A 19,981-nucleotide genomic window follows, 5' to 3' on the forward strand; every position below is an offset into this window, starting at 1 on the left:
TCTTACATAGGTATTCCTCTCGTGCAGATAGGATAGGGCAGTGTGCAGTGTGATGGCGATTGCATCGTCTGTGGACCTGTTGGGGCGGTATGCAAACTGAAGTGGGTCTAGGGTGGCAGGTAAGGTGGCAGTGATATGATCATTGACTAGTCTCCCAAAGCACTCTATGATGACAGAAGTGAATGCTACGGGGCGATAGTCTGGGTCCAATATGGACCTGAATTAGTATTTACCTCCATCTCTACTTGATCCTGCACGGTTGTCTTCCCTATCACCTTTCCTGCCTCTGTCTATCCATACTCCTTCAGTCACCCTGTATCCGTTCCTCTCTTCTTCTCTCGTCTATCTCTTGTCTTTCCTCCTCTTGTTGGTGTTCTTGTTGAGGATGTGTCTCAGGGTTCTGCTCATGTAGAAGGGTCTGGCTGCAGAGCCGTTGTTCACCTCCAGATCCACCACTGGGGACAGGAACACATAGCCAGTCACATACCACAGAACCTCTGAAACTCTGTTAAATACCCCCATGTATTTAGAAAGTTGGGCCATTGCGGTTTCTGCACTACGTCACATTTAAATGACGACACAACATTCTATGGCATCAGTGGCAGCACCTCATTAACATTACAAGGGGAATATTCAAATAATGACATGTATAGAATTAGAACAATATAAAACATTCTAAAAACTGGCCAAACTAAATACAAGACTTTGTATACCCATAACCTACTGCTAAACATTCTGAAACGCAGTCATATATCTCAAACTCACTGTTATTGTAAATTCCTTCAAATCCATTTGAAATACCAAACTCAAGTTTAGATACTTACCCTTTAAATCACTGTTTCATAAAAGCCCTCTTGATCCCAACCAAGACACCTCTCATTTCCTCAAACCCACTGTTTGATAACAGGCCTACCCCAAAAACTTGAATATCCCAAACCAACGATCAATTTAAATGTCATTAACCCTTAAATACAATATACAAATAAAATATAGAAATTAGATATGAATCGCCTAGAAAATTTGCTATAATGAAATCATTCACATTTATTTAAAAAAAGATTTCACATTTTCATGGTGTCATTGATACAAAAAGAGTTATCCTGTACAAAAACATTAAATATCCTCAGAAGAGATGTGTGTTACAGTACCTAGTATTAAAAACCGCACTACTGCAGTTCTGCACTATTCCATATAAAAATACCAAAAATGGCTTTAACATCCTTTTATAAACGGTATTTCAAAAGGTTCTCGGCGGTAGATCGTAAAACCACAAAACAATAAAGAGGAACATTTCTCCATTTAGAACTAGGCACATTTACTAGCAACTGCAGTCGGAATCCCTGAAGGGTGTCCATTCAAATCATTCACCATGAGCATCAAATGTGTTCAGAAGTCTTGACCTCCCTGAGCCTACATTATAACTGTCACTTACAGTGTAAAACCAATATCTAGTGTTACACCTTACAGTGTAAAACCAAAACAACCTACAAGTGTCTGTAACCATGTAATTTGTATTCATTTATTTTACCTTTATTTAACTAGGCAAGTCAGTTAAGAACAAATTCTTATTTTCAATAACGGCCTAGGAACAGTGGGTTAACTGCCTTGTTAAGGGGCAAAACAACAGATTTTTACCTTGTCAGCTTGGGGATTCGATCTTGCAACCTTTCAGTTACTAGTCCAATGCTCTAACCACTAGGCTACCTGCCGCCCCACAATTTAGGCGTATGTTCAGTTTATCTATCCGTAGCATTGCACATGAAGTTTTGAACTGTGTCTGTAACAGTGCCAATAAATATGGTGGACCAAAAGTGCCTCTTCAACCAAAGACTAAACAGCCATTCAAATAATCATGCTAGACAGAAAAGCCACCTCTGGGTTATTTTCCAACACATGAGAGCGCCTAAAAATAGCTCTGGGATGAAGTTCCCCTAGGTACAGATCTAAGATCAGCTTCCCCAATCCTAACCTTAACCATTGTTGAGGAAAATGCTAAACTGACCCAAGATCAGTGTCGAAGGGCAACTTCACCCTACACATGGACCTTACATTACAGTACATGGAACCATTGCACAAACACAGTAGTGTCACACGGGGGCGCCCTTGCCCTGCATCACCCCACAACCATCTGCAAAAGTACACCAATTGCATCCGAAATACAGAGATCTCCTTCTGCAGTGTATGTGCCTCTTGCAGTGTATTGGGCTAATGGCAATTTCACCCACGTCCACTGTGCTGCTGCAGCGCTCTCTAAGTAAGGCAGAGGCCAGCAGAGTGTCGACACAACAAAGAAAGGGACAGAAGCACGGCAGAGAAAAAAAGGCTAATATTAGAAGTATCAGCGGCGGTGCAGGCGGTGAGAGGGAGGAAGTTGAACAGAGCTCCGCCTCTTTCAAAACCCCACCCACATACCCCACCCTCTTGGGTCTTGCCATGTCCTGCCAAGGCCTTCCTGGTCAGTTCTGTCCAGTTAGATCACCTCCATTCATGAGTCCAGCCCAGCCATAAGGCCCTGCTCTAGTACCCTCCAGACCACAATCACCGCCACACACAGACGCTGAATGGGTTAGTCCTTCAGTGTATCAAGTGTTCTGGCTATCAGGAGAAAGAGGTTCAGTGTTGTGGCCTATCAGAAGAAAGAGGTTCAGTGTTGTGGCCTATCAGGAGAAAGAGGTTCAGTATTGTGGCCTATCAGGAGGAAGTGTAGAGCTTGGAGCCCTGCTCTCTGCGGAGGATCCTGTGCAGTTGAGGGGACATGTAGAAGGGCTTGAGGGGCGAGCCGTCGTTCCTCTCCAGGTCTTCACCTGATCCAGGACCGACGGAAGATGAAGCATTGTCACAGAGGAGGAGAAAAGGAGGAGAGACGAGGAGGAGAGGAGCAGACAACGTATAGGTAGGAAGGCAGAGAGAGAAAGAGAGAAAGAGAAAGGAGTTTGAGCCAAACAATTTAGAAAGCCAAGCAGGGAAATTAATTAGGAAAAAAAGTTGATATAGGTTTCAGTCAGCCAAAATGGCCAGTGCATTATAGCCAACTGGTTCAGTGATTAGTATGCAGCAGAGGAAAAGTTCGATAAATATAATGCATATAGCACAGGCCCTATACAATAGTCTTCACTGCAAGAACATGCAATATAAAATATTGAATTAGTAAAACAATGATAGTAGTGTAAAAAAAAAATATATATCACGCAGTGCAAGAATAACCTTTTTCTGTCTTATGAAAAAAACTGTACACCGCTAATGATAGAATTGAGAGCAACATGAAGTAGAAATGGAGAAGCATTCAATTAGCTCCCCAAGCTGCAGTCAGTTCCAACACAAACCCTGGAGTGTACTCCCTGTGTATCATATAAACACCCTCACACCCCGGACTGGCCTGTATTTAAAAGAGATGAATGGTGTACTTACAGAAACAAAGGAATAAGGTGTCCACACACATAGCATAGACGTTGAAGAAGCCATGGGCGATCAGGTAGGATCCAAATATCACCGTCTGACAATGGCAGAAAAGTCCAAGTCAGTAAGCACAATAAAGCTTACCGCATGCTTCCCAGTCAAAACAGTTTGCGCATATATTATCACGAAATTGTGTGACGTTTGTGTTATTTTTGGTTTTCTGAGTTTTTGTTCCAGCTGTTTGTGCAGACAAAAACATTTCTTGAGGCAAGTCGAAGTTTGGTTGACTAGACAATAGTAATACACCTAGTCGGAGTGGGAACGTGAAGTGTTTGGTTGATTAGACAATAGTAATACACCTAGTCGGAGTGGGAACGTGAAGTGTTTGGTTGACTAGACAATAGTAATACACCTAGTCGGAGTGGGAACGTGAAGTGTTTGGTTGATTAGACAATAGTAATACACCTAGTCGGAGTGGGAACGTGAAGTGTTTGGTTGATTAGACAATAGTAATACACCTAGTCGGAGTGGGAACGTGAAGTGTTTGGTTGATTAGACAATAGTAATACACCTAGTCGGAGTGGGAACGTGAAGTGTTTGGTTGATTAGACAATAGTAATACACCTAGTCGGAGTGGGAACGTGAAGTGTTTGGTTGATTAGACAATAGTAATACACCTAGTCGGAGTGGGAACGTGAAGTGTTTGGTTGACTAGACAATAGTAATACACCTAGTCGGAGTGGGAACGTGAAGTGTTTGGTTGACTAGACAATAGTAATACACCTAGTCGGAGTGGGAACGTGAAGTGTTTGGTTGATTAGACAATAGTAATACACCTAGTCGGAGTGGGAACGTGAAGTGTTTGGTTGATTAGACAATAGTAATACACCTAGTCGGAGTGGGAACGTGAAGTGTTTGGTTGATTAGACAATAGTAATACACCTAGTCGGAGTGGGAACGTGAAGTGTTTGGTTGATTAGACAATAGTAATACACCTAGTCGGAGTGGGAACGTGAAGTGTTTGGTTGATTAGACAATAGTAATACACCTAGTCGGAGTGGGAACGTGAAGTGTTTGGTTGATTAGACAATAGTAATACACCTAGTCGGAGTGGGAACGTGAAGTGTTTGTCATTCAACGAGTGATGACTAGTTTTCATGCACATTTTTTCGGCACCAAACATCTTAGCTAAATGTAAAATTGTGCGAACAACATTAACATTGCTGTTATTTTCTAGTTATTCAAGCGAATGTCTTTAGAGAGTATGAGAGCATAGAAGTCGCTTCGCCTAGCCAAGTTCGGCTACAAGCAAACAGAACCTACGTATGCAGGCGCAATTATCAACAAGCAATGCTGACTCATATGATGTAAGTCTATTTCTTACCAGTAGGGGGACCCAGTAGTAATTTAGTGATGGCACCTCCTCTTGAATAACTGGAATCTTACGGGTGAAGAAGAAGAATGCTAGAACACCTGGGGGGGGGGGGGGGGGGGGGGATCGGAATCCTTAATAACAAAATAACAACCTGAGCAAACACTGACAAATGTACAATTAGTGTAACATATTATCTATGGACATTGTCTTATAGAGAACGCCTCTGCCGAGAACATTGTAGTACTCTTTTCCAGCGTGTGTTGTTTGTTTAGTCAAGTTCATGCATTGGGTAATTTTAACATCAGCCCTCATAGTTAAACATACCACAAGGTTATCACCAGTGTGTGGGAAAGGGAACTCACCAACACTCCCTGAAATAAGCACTTTTCCCAAGAAGAGGAGAAAGTCTGTCACCTTATCCAGCACTGCCACCCTACAGAGGAGACAACTCATTGGAGAAGCCCAGAGGCCCAGAGAGAGACAGTCACCACCATGAAAGACAGACACAAAAAAACTGTCTGAGGGACAGACAATCAAACGAACCGATACAAAAGACGTTGTCTTACCTTACTACGTTCCTCATCAGGAGGAAGAAAGCATCTTTGGCCGAAGTGCAGAAGCTCTTTCCATATATCGCCATCTAGGGTGAGAAATTCAAAGTAAGACCATGTTATTCACGATTCCAACACTTTCTGTGAGATGGTTATCAAATAGCATGATCACAATAGTAATGGGTGTACTAACTACTGAAATGCCTCAAAGGTACTGGATGGATGGTTTGAAAAATATTTTGACTGAAACTACCCAGACTCACCATGATGTAGGCGTTCCTGTTCATGAACTTGATGAAATGTTCCAGGCACCAGAAGCAGCATTTGAGACAGCAAATCAGGAAGCGGGCAAAAGCATTGTGAGCACCTGAAAAATACATGATGATCATCTTCATGAAAATATTCCATAGAAATATACAGTACTGTATGTAAACATACGAAAGGCAGTGGGTTAAGTACGAGCAGAAAACCCACCTTTGAGTTTGTGATCCAGATACTCTAGAACGATGCGAAACATCTGCACCAAGGCCAGGATCAGAGAGCCAAATGCCAGAGAGCCTGTGTGGTACCTGGGAGGTACACAATACACTGTATTACTAATACAAAATAGAGCTTTATATCCACCACACACACACACACACTTCCCCCTTCCCATAATAGGTGTAAAACCCTCAACACACGTAGGACCAGTTCCCTCAACACAGATTATGTCTCGTCTTGGATTTAAAGGCTTAATGGAGAATCTGAAATAGTTTATTAGTGCAGTACTAGGATAACTCCCGTAGTGAATATCTCTCCAAGCAAGATGAGCCAATATAAACTATACTGAACAAAAATATAAAAGCAAAATGCAACAATTTCAACAACTTTACTGAGCAAATCAGTCAATTTAAATAAATAAATTAGGCCTTAATCTATGGATTTCACATGACTGGGAATACAGATATGCATATGTTGGTCACAGATACCTTAAAAAAAAGGTAGGGGCGTGGATCAGAAAACCAGTCAGTATCTGGTGTGACCAGTATTTTCCTCATGCAGCGTGACATTTCCTTCGCATAGAGATGATCAGGCTGTTGGAATGGCCTGTGGAATGTTGTCCCACTCTTCTTCAATGGCTGTGCGAAGTCGCTGGATATTGGCGGGAACTGGAACACGCTGTTGTACACGTCGATCCAGAGCATCCCAAACATGATCAATGGGTGACATGTCTGGTGAGTATGCAGACCATGGAAGAACTGGGACATTTTCATCTTCCAGCAATTGTGAACAGATCCTTGCAACATGGGGCTGTGCATTATCATGCTGAAACATGAGGTGATGGTGGCGGATGAATGGCACGTCAATGGGCCTCAGGAGCTCGTCACGGTATCTCTGTGCATTCAAATTGCCATCGATAAAATGCAATTGTGTTCATTGTCTGTAGCTTATGCCTGCCCATACCATAACACCACCGTCACCATGGGGCACAACGTTGACATCAGCAAACCGCTCACCCACACAACGCCATACACGTGGTCTGCGGTTGTGAGGCCAGTTGGACGTACTGCCAAATTCTCTAAAACAACGTTGGAGGCGGCTTATGGTAGAGAATTGAACATTAAATTATCTGGCAACAGCTCTGGTGGACATTCCTGCAGCCAGCATGCCAATTGCACAGTCCCTCAAAACTTGAGACATCTGTGGTGAAATAACTGCACATTTTAGTGGCCTTTTATTATACCCAGCACATGTGTAATGATCATGCTGTTTAATCAGTTTATTGATATGCCACACCGGTCAGCTGGATGGACTAACTTAGAAAATGAGAAATGCTCACTAACAGGAATGTAAACACATTTGTGCAGAAAATGCATATGGAACATTTCTGGGATCTTTTATTTCACCTCATGAAACATCAGACCAACACTTTCCATGTTAGTTCATATTTTTGTTCAGTGTCCAACTCAACACCATCTTCACCTTCCTTATGCGTTAAAAACCTATACGACTGAGTCAGCCTACCGTACAGCCCTGCTAAAGGAGGAAAACAAGGGGCATGATGGTATGTCTTGGGGCTTCTTCAGGGCCCAGTAGTAGGAAGCGAAGGCCCCGGCCAGGGTGCACTGTCCCAGGGCGATAGTAAAGTTGACCAGCCACAGGAACATCAGCACGTTGCACAGCTGCAGCACAAAGATGTAGTGGTGGTAGAGGCTCTCGCCGCCGTAGAAGGCAAAGGTGCACTGGGAGCCCGGGCACACCGTGGTCACGTTGGTCTGACTGAACGTCTGGGGAGAGATAGGGGTAAGTTATTGGGTTAGAAGGAAATCGCACCCTATTCTCTATTTACTTCTGGCCAGAGTTTACAATGGCACCCTATTCCCTATACAGTTCACTACCTTTGGCCAGAGTTTACAACGGCAAACTACTCTCTATATTGGGAATAGGGTACCATTTCAGTTTTAAATTGTAATGAAAGACCAAATGTAGCCAGAGTTAACAGATGTTGTCACTGGCTAGATACAGTTGAAGTCGGAAGTTTACATACACCTAAGCCAAATACATTTAAACTCAGTTTTTCACAATTCCTGACATTTAATCCAAGTAAAAACTCTCCGTCTTAAATCAGTTAAGATCACCACATTATTTTAAGAATGTGAAATGTCAGAATAATAGTAGAGAGAATGATTTACTTCAGCTTTTATTTCTTTCTTCACATTCCCAGTGGGTCAGAAGTTTACATACACTCAATTAGTATTTGGTAGCATTACCTTGAAATTGTTTAACTTGGGTCAAAAAAATGTTTGTAGGCCTCCTTGCTCACACACGCTTTTTCAGTTCTGCCCACAAATTTTCTATAGGTTTGAGGTCAGGGCTTTGTGATGGCCACTCCAATACCTTGACTTTGTTGTCCTTAAGCCACTTTGCCACAACTTTGGAAGTATGCTTGGGGTCATTGTCCATTTGGAAGACCCATTTGTGACCAAGCTTTAACTTCCTGATTGATGCCTTGAGATGTTGCTTCAATATATCCACATCATTTTTCTCCCTCATGATGCCATCTATTTTGTGAAGTGCACCAGTCCCTCCTGCAGCAAAGCACCCCCACAACATGATGCTGCCACCCCTGTGCTTCACGGTTGAGATGATGTTCTTCGGCTTGCAAGCCTCCCCCTTTTTCCTCCAATCATAACGATGTTCATTATGTTCAAACAGTTATATTTTTGTTTCATCAGACCAGAGGACATTTTTCCTTTCTTCCTTGCTGAGTGGACTTTCAGGTTATGTCAATATAGGACTTGTTTACCTGTGGATATAGAAACTTTTGTACCCGTTTCCGCCAGCATCTTCACAAGGTTCTTTGCTGTTGTTCTGGGATTGATTTGCACATTTCGCACCAAAGTACGTTCATCTCGAGGAGACAGAACGCATCTCCTTCCTGAGTGGTATGACGGCTGCGTGGTCCCATGGTGTTAATACTTGCATACTATTGTTTGTACAGATGAACGGGGTACCTTCAAGCGTTTGGAAATTGCTCCCAAGGATGAATCAGACTTGTGGAGGTCTACAATTTCTTTTCTGAGGTCTTAGCTGATTTCTTTTGAGTTTCCCATGATGTCAAGCAAAGAGGCACTGAGTTTGAAGGTAGGCCTTGAAATACATCCACAGGTACACCTCCAATTTACTCAAATTATGTCAATTAGCCTATCAGAAGCTAAAGCCATGACATCATTTTCTGGAATTTTCCAAGCTGTTTAAAGGCACAGTCAACTTAGTGTATGTATTCTTCTGAGCCACTGGAATTGTGATACAGTGAATTATAAGTGAAATAATCTGTCTTTAAACAATTGTTGGAAAAATTACTTGTGTCATGCGGAAAGTAGATGTCCTAACTGACTTGCCAAAACTATAGTGTGTTAACAAGAAATTTGTGGAGTGGTTGAAAAACAGGTTTTATTGACTCCAACCTAAGTGTATGTAAACTTCTGACTTGGATGATTTGTACTGCTGCCAAGCACACTGAGCTGAATTTCAATAAGCTGTAAGCTACTCCAATTCAGGGTTTCAAGGCCAATAACATACAGTATTCTAGGAGTGTGCAATACAGCAATAACGTCAATGTGACAAAGAGGAAGACAGTAAAAAGAATCGCGAACCTCTGGATCACAGGTGAGGTTGGCATACATGCATTTGTCCTGCGTCGACATGACCTTGTAGACAGCATCACCAGATGACGCTAAGAAGCTGAGGGCAAAACCAGTCAAGGGCAACACGGAAGAATAGAAACAGTGATAAGTAACAAAATGTGTGCCTGCCTATGAGCCATCTACATTGGGATTTCCACTACGGGTTCAGCAGTTTCAATAGGTTCAATTCATCCAGTCTTTATCTCTATGATGCCATTGGTGACAGATCAGGATGCTTCACATGTGTAGCTACAATGGGCAAAGCTGCATGTAAAGATAACTGTGTAAAAGTGTACACACACACACAGTGAGGACGAGGCTGAGAAGACATACATAGAGAGGATACACAGCAATGACTGCCCAGTACGCTATGCAGATGGCCAGCAGCACAAATGTGATGATCGGGTAGAAGAGAGTGGACATGATGTAACCAATGGCCCTGGAGAAAAGAGAGAGAGAGAGAAGGGGGAGAAAGTGTGAAAAAATAATAGTTAAAAGTTTGAACTCACAGATGCTGGTTTCATTGGAAGTGACACAACAAGACGTCCGACTTAATCTCCTGAGAGAAGAACTCACCTGCTCCCCTCCTCCAGCAGAGCGATGGCGATGCGTACTCTCCTCCTCAGGAATATCAGGATGACTATGATGACCGCCTCAATGACTGATAGGGAGATCACTGCAATACAAAATATTACCATTGAGTAGAAAAATCTATATTCCTTTACAGCAGAGGTGGACAAAAAAAAATCGATCCTCTCAGGCCACAGCATCTCCTGGGATTTGCCAAATTAATTTAAACAATATCAGTTTTAATTTAGTATTTTATGTAAATTCAGGGCTTGTCTGTAAAAGAGACCTTGGTCTCAGTATGACTCTCTGATAAAATAAAAGTGAAATAAAAATAAATCAATAAAATACAGTTAACAGGAAGGCCTACGGTTTCCCCGCTCTAATTCATTTGCTGATTGAGAAATAAGAACAAAACTAGCAGACACACCCAACTGCTTCCCTAGCAACTTAGAGAGACCCTGCACCTTGTGACACAGTAAACTGAGTTGTGGCAGCCTTGTGCTCGGCTAGTGTGCTATGTATGCCGTGCCGTGATTGTTACTGTTGATGGTATCTGGAAATGTGCATGTACACCCCATCTACTGTTGCTAGCCCCAATTCTGACTTGTGCTCTAATATCTGCTTCACTGATTTCTGCTCTTGTAAAATAAGGTGTGGGTTCACAGCTCCAATCCAGATGTGTTGGTCATTACTGAGACGTGGTTAAGGAAGAGTGTTTTGAATACTGATGTTAACCTTTCTGGTTATCACCTTTTTCGGCAAAACAGTTCTTCCAAAGGTGGGGGAGTGGCAATTTTTACCAAGGATCACCTTCAGTGCTCGGTTGTCTCCACCAAGTCTGTTTCCAAACTATTTTATTTGCTGGTTTTAAGCATTAAAATGTTTAATATCTCTTTGTTGACTGTTGCTGGGTGCTATCGTTCTCCATCAGCACCAACCTGTACCCTACCTGCCCTAAGCTCTCTCCTGGCCCCTTACACTAAGTCTGAATTTGTCCTGCTAGGTGACCTCAAATGGGACATGTTTAAACCACCTGACCAAGTCCTAAAGAAATGGGACTCCCTAAATCTTTCTCAGATTATTACCAATCCCACAAGGTATGACTCCAAACACCCAGAAAAGGCTACTCTCCTCGATGCTATCCTCACAAATAATCCTGATAGGTGTCAGTCTGGTGTTTTCTGTAATGACCTTAGTGATCACTGTTTTACAGCCCGTGGTCATAATGGCTGCTCAGTGAAACGACCTGTCCTGATTTGTAATAGATGCTTGCTAAAAAACTTCAATGAGAAAGCCTTTCCTCATGAACTGGCTTCCGTAAAATGGTATAGAATCAGCTTGTCGAAGACGCTTGGACCTTCTTTTTTGATATTTTCAGTGGTATTGTTAACAAACACGCCTCCATATTTTTTTTAATTTTTTTTTTTAAACAGGTTTAACCGTGATCTTTTTTTTCTTATTATTTTTATTTAAACTTTATTTAACTAGGCAAGTCAGTTAAGAACAAATTCTTATTTTCAATGACGGCCTAGGAACAGTGGGCTAACTGCCTTGTTCAGGGCCAGAATGACAGATTTTCACCCTGTCCGCTTGGGGATTCGATCTAGCAACCTTTCGGTTACTGGCCCAACGCTCTAACCAATAGGCTACCTGCCGCCCCAAAATTACTCCATCTCAAGAATTGTATTTGGCGAAAGGCTCCGCACACGCATACTCAGGTTGACTGGCTATCGTTCAGGCAAATGAGAAATAAGTGCACTCAGGCTATCCGGAAGGCCAAAGTTAGTTACTTTAAGGAGCAGTTCTCTCTCTGTGGGTCTAACCCCAAGAAGATACGAAAAATGGTTAAAGACCTGGAGAATAAATCCTCCTCCTCACAGCTGCCCATGTACCTTAATATTGATGATGTGGTTGTTACTGACAAGAAGCACATGGCTGAGCTCTTTAATCACCACTTCATTAAGTCAGGATTCCTATTTGACTCAGCCATGCCTCCTTGCCCGTCCTACATTTCCTCATCTCCCACCCCTTCTAATGCGACTATCCCCCATGCTTCTCCTTCTTTTCCCCCTGCTTTGATACACAGTTTCTCCCTTCAGGCAGTCACTGACTCCAAGGTGCTAAAGGAGCTCCTTAAACTTGACCCCAAAAAACCATCTGGGTCATCGCCAAGCCTATCTTAAACCTTTTTAACCTGTCTCTCCTTTCTGGGGAGGTTCCCATTGCTTGGAAGGCAGCCACAGTTCGTTCTTTATTTAAAGGGGGAGATCAGGCTGATCCTAACTGTTATAGGCCTATATCTATGTTGCCCTGTTTATCAAAAGTGTTCGAAAAACTTGTCAATAGTCAACTGACTGGCTTTCCTGATGTCTATAGTATGTTCTCGGGTATGCAATCTGGTTTCCGCTCAGGTTATGGATGTGTCACTGCAACCTTAAAGGTCCTCGATTATGTCACCATTGCCCTTGATTCTAAGCAATATTGTGCTGCTATTTTTATTGACTTGGCCAAATCTTTTGATACGGTAGACCATTCCATTCTTGTGGGCCAGCTAAGGAGTACTGGTGTCTCTGAGGGGTCTTTGGCCTAGTTTGCTAACTACCTCTCTCAAAGAGTGCAGTGTATAAAGTCAGAAAATCTGCTGTCTCAGCCACTGCCTGTCACCAAGGGAGTACGCCAAGGCTCGATGCTAGGCCCCACGCTCTTCTCAATTTACTTCAACATGATAGCTCAGGCAGTAGGAAGCTCTCTCATCCATTTATATGCAGATGATACAGTCTTATAATCAGCTGGCCCCTCCCCGGATTATGTGTTAAATGCTCTACAACAAAGCTTTCTTAATGTCCTACAAGGTTTCTCTACCCTTAACCTTGTTCGGAACACCACCAAAACAAAGGTAAATGTGGTTTGGTAAGAAGAATGCCCCTCTTTCCACAGGTGTTATTACTACCTCTGAGGGTTTAGAGCTTGAGGTAGCCACCTATATACAAGTACTTGGGAGTAAGGCTAGATGGTACACTGTCCTTCTCTCAGCACATATCAAAGCTCCAGGCTAAAGTTAAATCTAGACTTGGGTTCCTCTATCGTAATCGCTCCTCTTTCACCCCAGCCAAACTAACCTTGATTCAGATGACCATCCTACCCATGCTAGATTACGGAGACATCATTTATAGATAGGCAGGTAAGGGTGCTCTCGAGCGGCTAGATGTGCTTTACCATTCCGCCATCAGATTTGTCACCAATGCTCCTTATAGGACACATCACTGCACTCTATACTCCTCTGTAAACTGGTCATCTCTGTATACCCGTCGCAAGACCCACTGGTTGATGCTTATATATAAAGCATCAACCAGTGGCCTGACTCCCCCACATTCTGATATATCTACTGCAGCCCTCATCCTCCACATACAACATCCGATCTGCCAGTCACATTCTGTTAAAGGTCCCCAAAGCACACACATCCCTGGGTCGCTCCTCTTTTCAGTTCGCTGCTGCTAGCGACTGGAATGAGCTGCAACAAACACACAAACTGGACAGTTTAATCGCAATCTCTTCATTCAAAGAGTCAATCTTGGACACACTTACTGACAGTTGTGGCTGCTTTGTGTGATGTATTGTTGTCTCTACCTTCTTGCCCTTTGTGCTGTTGTCTGTGCCCAATAATGTATGTACCATGTTTTGTGCTGCTATCATGTGTTGCTACCATGTTGTTGTTATGTTGTGTTGCTACTATGCTGTGTTGTCATGTGTTACTGCATTGCTATGTTGTTGTCTTAGGTCTCTCTTTATGTAGCGTTGTTGTCTCTCTTGCTGTGATGTGTGTTTTGTCCTATATTTATGTTTTATTTTTAATCCCAGGCCCCCGTCCCCGCAGGAGGCCTTTTGCCTTTTGGTAGGCCATCACTGTAAATAAGAATTTGTTCTTAACTGACTTGCCTAGTTAAATAAAGGTTCAATAAAATAAATAAATAAATAGTATCCCCCTGTGCTTAAATAGCGGGATAGTGGATGGTCACTCACTCAAGATGAGCCAGGTTTGACTGAGCTGCAGGTAAACACTGAAGTCCGTCTGAAAGCCGATGTCAGCGATGGTAACATCACCATCACTGTGTGGCTTCCCTCTCAGTGTACTGAACTCCCAGTAGCAGTGCCAGATCCCTGAGAGAGAGAGAGAGAGAGAGGGGGGGGGGGGGGGTAGAGAGAGATAAAAAATAAAAATAAGGAAGAGAGAGAGATGTGAGAAGTTATCTGCTACATTTGGTTTTCCATGACAACAGGTGTTGGTTTGCCATGACAACAGAGGTGTTGGTGACAGTTGGATGTTAGAAGATGTGGACACTGTCTCCCACAAATCTATATACAGTAGCGGTATGTTACCTTAAGTACAGTATGGGCTGGTGGAGTGTGGGTACTGTACTCAGACTAAAGACGGCATTAGGCTCTTTTACTGAGGCTAAAGTTGATTAGTGGCAGAGTGTACTGTATTGTAGTACTAACCATAGCCCACCACAGCGATGACTCCAAAGATGATGAGCCACAGGAGAACTCCGGCTGTGAACCGTAGCAGCAGGATAAAAGCCAGGCTGACCACCATGGTTATCACCAGACCTCTAGACACACACACACACACACACACACACACACACACACACACACACACACACACACACACACACACACACACACACACACACCTTTATGTCAGAGTGAAAACCACAGTAAAACACACATATGGCACTCACAGACGCACAGAAACGCGGGTCTTACATTAAGATCCAGTACCAGGAGCTGGCGTAATCCTCAAATATCTTCATGCCAACCTCCTTGGCATCTAGCAGACTGGTAATGCCACTGTGAGAGAGGAAGAGGTGGAGTGGGATAGACAAATATAGTGGGGTGGGAGGATTGTGGAAAGAAAAAAGGTAGATAGAGAGGGAGATGAAGGGAGAAAGAGAGGGAGGGAGGGAGAAAGAGAGAGAGAGTGAGAACATGTCCACAAAGGGAGAAACATTGACTTATACTGACCTGTGCTGTATAACAGTGACTCTCTTATTCACACAGCAGGTCATGACACACTGCAGTTTATGATGGGGTTGTACAACCCTGGGAGACTGCACAGGCCTCCCTGCACAGGCCTCCCTTATAAATACCACAAGTCAACATCAGTGTTATCAAAGTGCTAGGAAGCAGCGATGCTCTCTATGACTCGGAAGCAGCAGGTTACTACTCTACAGCAGTTACAAATGAATCGTCTGATTAGAACAGGACAAAGAAATGGGTCTGGATTATTAATTATTCCTGAATCTCTTTCCGTCAAAACTACATGTACAAGCAGGGTATGGTAACGGTTCAATGTACAAGCTAGAGAAAGAGGTGATAGCAAAAACCACCTAGAATACTTTGATCAGATATCCACTGTAACTACAGAGATTCTGTAAAATCATGCAAATATCTGGCTTTGTGATTCCTCATTATTGCATTGGTAAACTGGCAACGTTAACACAAGTTATATTGTTCATAATTTAAATTGTAGATATCTGAACTAAAATATCCCCGATGTTTTTGCTCACTAGACTTTCAGCCTCTACAGGACTGGTGGACAGCAGTAGCATGAGACTAGAACCAACCTTCCACTGGAACTGTGTAGAATACCAAGCACTAATCTGTTTTATGAGGACAGCTACCTCATGTCAGGAGCAAAGCTCACTCTAGGAGTTCATTTAATCTGGGCCATCGTACTTCTATAAAAATCCCTATAGTAGCACAAAATACAATTTACTTAAGTAATTTTGTTGTTATGAAAAAGAGAGTCCCTGATCTCCATCAGTACTAATGAAACCATTTGTTAACTTGTATTTAACTAGGGAAAAACACATTGAGACCTAGGTCTCATTTGCAAATGTGCCCTGGGAACGATACAAAAAATAAAATTAGACAATTTAAAACACTAAATTAAATAAATAGCAAATATTATATACACAATCATACAAAACAAACACCTTTATCACTATAAAAATCCCTAACTTTTCTCCTAAAATGACCCAGAGACAACAACACATCCAAACATTACTTGGAGATTATTCCACATGATAGGGACCTGGTAGGAAAAAGTAGATTTACCCAACTCTGTGGATACACGTGGCGTGCTGATGTGCCTAATGCACTCAACAGACCAGATATTAACAGATGGAGTTCAGCCAGTCGAAAGCAAAATAATAGATGCTAAGTTGGAGTGGTTGGTTGTAGGAAGTGTAATTGGCCTGAAATGCTCTGTCCTTGGACAGCTTGTTGAAGCGCTTGACATTCAGGGGGAAATATGGGAAAGGCACTGGGGTGGACAAATCACGTGTAAGGGTGAGATGAGCCCAGCCATGCCTGAGGGGTTCACCACCAGGCGAAAAGCTGAGAGATTACAAAAATGGCCCTTTAACATTGCTGTAATTTTATTTAATGGGAAATGAAGGAGCTGTCACCCTAACAACAGTGGTTGAGGTCATACAAAGTTCAACATTTGGGTGAGATGAAAGATAACATTACACCTGTCATAACAAAAGCATCACTCCAGTCAAAACAAAAACATTACACCAGTCAAAATAATAGCATTACACCAGTCAAAACAACAGCATTGCACCAGTTAAAACAATGGCATTATACCTGTCTAAAAAATAGCATTACACCAGTTAAAACAATAGCATACCAGTCAAAACAATGAGGATGACATTAGACGACTAGTCAACAATAAGGACATCAATCTGAACCCCTACAAATCAGCCGGGCTAGACAATCTGGACCCTCTGTTTCTAAAATGATCTGCCGAAATTGTTGCAACCCCTATTACTAGCCTGTTCAACCTCTCTTTCGTATCGTCTGAGATTCCCAAAGATTGGAAAGCTGCCGCGGTCATCCCCCTCTTCAAAGGGGGAGACACTCTAGACCCAAACTGCTATAGACCTATATCTATCCTACCCTGCCTTTCTAAGGTCTTCGAAAGCCAAGTTAACAAACAGATTACCGACCATTTCGAATCCCACAGTACCTTCTCCGCTATGCAATCTGGTTTCAGAGCTGGTCATGGGTGCAACTCAGCCACGCTCAAGGTCTTAAACGATATCATAACAGCCATCGATAAGAGACATTACTGTGCAGCCGTATTCATCGACCTGGCCAAGGCTTTCGACTCTGTCAATCACCACATTCTTATCGGCAGACTCAACAGACTTGGTTTCTCAAATGATTGCCTTGCCTGGTTCACCAACTACTTCTCTGATAGAGTTCAGTGTGTGAAATCGGAGGGCCTGTTGTCCGGCCCTCTAGCAGTCTCTATCGGGGTGCCACAAGGTTCTATTCTCGGGCCGACTCTCTTCTCTGTATACATCAATGATGTCGCTCTTGCTGCTGGTGATTCTCTCATCCACCTCTACGCAGATGACACCATTCTGTATACCTCTGGCCCTTCTTTGGACACTGTGTTAACTAACCTCCAGATGAGCTTCAATGCCATACAACTCTCCTTCCGTGAATTCCAACTGCTCTTAAATACAAGTCAAACTAAATGCATGCTCTTCAATCGATCGCTGCCCGCCCGTCTAGCATCACTATTCTGGACGGTTCTGACTTAGAATATGTGGACAACTACAAATACCTAGGTGTCTGGTTAGACTGTAAACTCTCCTTCCAGACTCACATTAAGCATCTCCAATCCAAAATTAAATCTAGAATCGGCTTCCTATTTCGCAACAAAGAATCCTTCACTCATGCTGCCAAACATACCCTCGTTAAACTGACCATCCTACCGATCCTCAACTTTGGCGATGTCATTCACCAAAGCCCCATATACTACCCACCACTGTGACCTGTATGCTCTTGTTGGCTGGCCCTCGCTTCATACTCGTTGCCAAACCCACTGGCTCCAGGTAATCTACAAGTCTCTGCTAGGTAAAGCCCCGCCTTATCTCAGCTTACTTGTCACCATAGCAGCACCCACCCGTTGTACGCGCTCCAGCATGTATATCTCACTGGTCACCCCCAAAGCCAATTCTTCCTTTGGCCGCCTTTCCTTCCAGTTCTCTGCTGCCAATGACTGGAACAAACTGCAAAAATCACTGAAGCTGGAGACTCATATCTCCCTCACTAGCTTTAAGCACCAGCTGTCAGAGCAGCTCACAGATCACTGCACCTGTACACAGACCATCTGTAAATAGCCCATCCAACTACCTCATCCCCATGCTGTATTTATGTATTTATTTTGCTCCTTTGCGCCCCGTATCTCTACTTGCACATTCATCTTCTGCACATCTATCACTCCAGTGTTTAATTGCTATATTGTAATTACTTCGCCACCATGGCCTATTTATTTCCTTACCTCCCTTATCTTACCTAATTTGCACACAATGTATATAGACTTTTTCTGCTGTATTATTGACTGTATGTTTGTTTATTCCATGTGTAACTCTGTGTTGTTGTATGTGTCGAACTGCTTTGCTTTATCTTGGCCAGGTCACAGTTGTAAATGAGAACTTGTTCTCAACTAGCCTACCTGGTTAAATAAAGGAGAAATAAAAAATAATAAAAATAGAGCAGTCATAACATCAAGGCACAAGTACAGCAGACAAAGTGAGTGCCACTGAGTCTGGTGGCTTGAGGCTCAGAGATAAATCTTTCTGGTTCAGAGACTGAGGGAAGGATAAGTTAGAGGACATCATCCCTGCTCTGTCAGAAGCAAAGAACACACTGTCAGAAACTGTCTTCAAAACAGTTTCATCTCATGACAAGGACATCAGAATACCACCTTCATTTTCAGCTACGAAACTCAATTTTTGTGTTCAGATTGACTTTCATAGACTGAGGTAGGCCTAAGACCTATATATAACTTGTGGTAATTACTGTGGTAATAACGCTAATTACTACACTAATCTGAGGGTACTCTTTTCCAGTTTTACTAAATGAAATCTTTGCAAACATTATGATAAGAAAGAAGGAACACGTTGACGAAGGAACACGTTGACGAAGGAACACATTGACGAAGGAACATATTGACGAAGGAACACATTGAAGAAGGAACAAGTTGATGAAGGAACACATTGACGAAGGAACAAGTTGATGACGGAACACGTTGACGAAGGAACACGTTGACGAAGGAACACATTGACGAAGGAACACATTGACGAAGGAACACATTGAAGAAGGAACACATTGAAGAAGGAACACATTGATGAAGGAACACACTGATGAAGGAACACATTGATGAAAGCCAGGAGGTGCCGTGACACTCAGCTTTGAAAGACCAATAGTACATCAACTGTAAGCTTTGTTAGGGCTTTTATATCGATGTAAGCTCCACATCATACAACATTTAGAGGTAATCTGTCCCCTTTCCTTTCCACAGCCACAGTCAGAGAGGAGCAGCAGCAGATTACCGATGATGCACAGTCAAGTGGGAAGGTTAGTTTGAAGACAGCGAACTCGGGGCTACAGAAGGTTGAAATACTGTAATTAGTTTGAGACCTTTCCAATCCTTGCTGTTGGAATGGAACCTTATTTACATAAGTACAAGTATTCAAACCCTTTGCTATGAGACTCAAAATTGAGCTCAGGTGCATCCTGTTTCCATAGGTCATCCATGAGATGTTTCCACAACTTGATTGGAGTCCACCTGTAGTAAATTAAATTGATTGGGCAGAGAAGAATGGGAGAAACTCCCCAAATACAGGTGTGCCAAGCTTGTAGCGCCATACCCAAGAAGATTCAAGGCTGTAATCGCTGACAAAGGTGCTTCAACAAAGTACTGAGTCAAGGGTCTGAATACTTATGTAAATGTGATATCAGTTTAAATTTTTTATACATTTCCCCCAAAAATATAAAAACCTGTTTTTGCTTTGTCATTATGGGGTGTGTAGATGGATGAGGGGAAAAAAACAATTTCA

The 19,981-nt window shown here is 42.7% G+C and overlaps 1 protein-coding gene across 1 annotated transcript in view; it reads right to left on the bottom strand.

The window, feature by feature from the left end:
- Positions 1–2,691: 2,691 nt before the first annotated feature.
- The window catches only part of LOC120053854 (choline transporter-like protein 5-B), a 34,012-nt gene continuing 16,722 nt past the window's right edge, over positions 2,692–19,981 (bottom strand). Inside the window, exons 8-21 of the mRNA XM_039001122.1 lie at positions 14,826–14,909; positions 14,556–14,668; positions 14,079–14,216; positions 10,065–10,164; positions 9,835–9,927; positions 9,459–9,546; positions 7,327–7,589; positions 5,797–5,891; positions 5,586–5,689; positions 5,338–5,411; positions 5,134–5,204; positions 4,781–4,869; positions 3,409–3,493; positions 2,692–2,804 (exon numbers count right to left, since the gene is read on the bottom strand). Of these exons, the coding sequence (XP_038857050.1) occupies positions 2,692–2,804; positions 3,409–3,493; positions 4,781–4,869; positions 5,134–5,204; positions 5,338–5,411; positions 5,586–5,689; positions 5,797–5,891; positions 7,327–7,589; positions 9,459–9,546; positions 9,835–9,927; positions 10,065–10,164; positions 14,079–14,216; positions 14,556–14,668; positions 14,826–14,909 (1,510 nt within the window). The remainder of the gene's footprint in view (positions 2,805–3,408; positions 3,494–4,780; positions 4,870–5,133; positions 5,205–5,337; positions 5,412–5,585; positions 5,690–5,796; positions 5,892–7,326; positions 7,590–9,458; positions 9,547–9,834; positions 9,928–10,064; positions 10,165–14,078; positions 14,217–14,555; positions 14,669–14,825; positions 14,910–19,981) is intronic.

The sequence above is a fragment of the Salvelinus namaycush genome, chromosome 9, assembly GCF_016432855.1.
Source record: "Salvelinus namaycush isolate Seneca chromosome 9, SaNama_1.0, whole genome shotgun sequence".
Taxonomy (NCBI): Eukaryota; Metazoa; Chordata; class Actinopteri; order Salmoniformes; family Salmonidae; genus Salvelinus; species Salvelinus namaycush.